Source organism: Trichechus manatus, unplaced genomic scaffold, assembly GCF_000243295.1.
Source record: "Trichechus manatus latirostris isolate Lorelei unplaced genomic scaffold, TriManLat1.0 scaffold00021, whole genome shotgun sequence".
Lineage (NCBI taxonomy): Eukaryota > Metazoa > Chordata > Mammalia > Sirenia > Trichechidae > Trichechus > Trichechus manatus.
The window spans coordinates 7,957,444-7,960,001 of NW_004443957.1; the positions used below are offsets into that span (position 1 = coordinate 7,957,444).

Here is a 2,558-nt window from a genome sequence, read left to right on the forward strand (position 1 = left end):
GAAAGGTTTGTTGTTGTCATTGTTGTCAGGTGCCATCGAGTTGGTTCTGACTCGTAATGACCCTGTGTACCACAGAATGAAACACTACCTAGTCCTTTGCCATTCTCACAATCATTGTTATGCTTGAGCCCGTTGTTGCAGCCACTATGTCAGTCCATCTTGTTGAGGGTCTTCCTCTTTTTTGTTGACCCTCTACTTTACCAAGCATGATGTCCTTCTCCAGGGACTGATCCTTTGACAAGGTTTAGTGAAATGTGTAAAGAAGGGACCAAGAAAAGCGTTTATACTTGAACAGCACTAAATAATAAATCACTGCTTCATCTTACAGACTCATTTACAGAGTATGTTTTTGATCTGATTTAACCTGGAGGGAAAATTTTTCTAATTCCAAATAAAAGAATAAAATACTCAGAAGTTTTCTTAAACTGTGTTGATATTAATACAGCGTGTTCTCCTTCAATGCCCTAGCGGTGTCTGCAGCTAGAGCCGTATAATGAAGTATGCCAGTATATGAAAGGACTCAGCCATGTTGCAATGGGACAGTTTTATGAAGGGATAAAAGCACAAACTAAAGTTATGCTAAATGATCCTCTCCCAGGTCAGAAGGCTAGCCCTGAGTATCTTAAAGTGAAATATCTCCGAGGTAAGTCAGAAAATTGAAGAATCATTGAATTTTAATGTGCAAAGCTGTAGAGATCGTATTACTTGACTGTCTTAACGTTCTATATGAGATGACTGAATCTCAAAGAGGCAGGAAACTTGTCCACAGCCACCCCTTGGTGAGCGGCAATGCCTGGGCTGGATAGAGTCCTTGTCTTCTAAAGACGGTCCAGTGTGTCCTCTACTACTTCCTATGTTTTTTCTTTCTAAAGTTTAAAGAAATTTTACTTGAGATAAACCATATTTTGAACAAAATTTAACAATCATCTGGGATATTTAAGTCTCATCATGGGTAGTCTTATCCAAAGATACAGGAATAGCAGGAAGGCAACCTTTTTATGTGGTTTTTACTGTTGAAATGTGAGCTTAGTATCTGTGACTTGTTATTCTCTCATATCAGAATTCTCATATGTTTTTGATAAATTGGGATGAGGAAGAAAGCAAATCTAAGAAGCTATATTAGTCATAGTGTTACTCATGTTTCCTCTACCATCCATAATAATACGATTGTTTTTCTTATAAATAAAGCCCAAATCTTTACTTGCGTTACTCCTCTTTCCTTTGTTATCTTCATTCCTCTATATCATAAAAATTATGCAAGCCATGTGTGTAATTTTAAATTTCTAATAACCACATTAAAAAAGTAAAAGCAAGTTGAATTAATTGTAACAATAAACTTTAATCCAGTATATCCACAATATTGGTTTAACATATAATTAATATAAAAATACTATCAATGAGATATTTTACTTTTTTTTTTTGTACAAAGTCTTCAAAATCTGATGTATTAACAGTGCATCTCAATCTGGATGCTAAATTTTCATTGGAAATACTTGATCTGAATTTAGGTTTCATATAATTCAGTTTAAAAAGTAGATTCATAGTTGCAAGTTGCTTCAAACCTACTAAAGTTTTCTAATAATTGAATTGAGTATTAATTTTTAATTCTAAAATAATTAAATAAAATGAAAAATTTAGTGTCTCAGTCCCACTAGCCACATTTTAAGTAGTCCGTAGCCACATGGCTAGTTGCTACCTATTAGACAGTGCATTTCTTTGCTCTAAATTATGATTCCCATTTTTCCCTGGTTTAGTATAGCTTGGACTTGTAAACTACAGGCTAAAGGAGGGGACAGCCCATATCTAGGGTTTTCTACACTGCTTGTACAGAGATAAGCAGCAGTTAGTCAGCCAGTCAGTGAAATAGTATACCTATCAGTCAATCTATCATTTGACAGAGAACCAGGCTCAGTCTGGTACTGCTCTTGGATTCTCAGGCTCTGGAACTTACAATGAGATCTTTGGTGTAGTGCATGGTAAAAACTAAACCCACTGCCCTTGAGTCGATTCCAACTCATAGCTGGAGCAGCTGGTAGATTCGGACTGCGGACCTTTTGATTAGCAGCCGTAGCTGTTAACCACTGCACCACCAAGGCTCCAGTGCATGGTAAGGTGGTTAAACTTAAGCCAAAGTAGACCCAGATTGACTGGTTTGTTTTTACCCTGGCAACTCAAACCAGTGGCCAGTTACAGTTTGTTTTTTTTTAGCTAAAATTTAGAATCCCCTTTTAAAATTTTCTGTAATTAAATAATAGTTACAAAGCATTTGTATTCCAGCTACTGCGAAAGGTATTTCTTTAGCAATATTTGGTTGTGTCAGATCTCATTTTCTGCCTGCAGAGTATTCTCGATATCTTCATGCACACCTTGATACCCCCCTTACGGAATATAACATCGATGTGGATCTACCTGGAAGCTTCAAGGACCATTGGGCTAAAAATCTGCCCTTCCTCATAGAAGACTATGAAGAACAACCAGGATTGCAACCTCACATAAGGTAAGTGCTTTAAATGAAGGTGAGCTTTTTTTCTTTTTCAAGACTGAGTTAGAAGTTCATC

The 2,558-nt window shown here is 36.5% G+C and overlaps 1 protein-coding gene across 1 annotated transcript in view; it reads left to right on the forward strand.

The window, feature by feature from the left end:
* The window catches only part of TTC13 (tetratricopeptide repeat domain 13), a 97,409-nt gene that overhangs the window by 68,004 nt on the left and 26,847 nt on the right, over window positions 1–2,558 (forward strand). Inside the window, exons 10-12 of the mRNA XM_023728156.1 lie at window positions 329–341; window positions 469–643; window positions 2,341–2,497. Of these exons, the coding sequence (XP_023583924.1) occupies window positions 329–341; window positions 469–643; window positions 2,341–2,497 (345 nt within the window). The remainder of the gene's footprint in view (window positions 1–328; window positions 342–468; window positions 644–2,340; window positions 2,498–2,558) is intronic.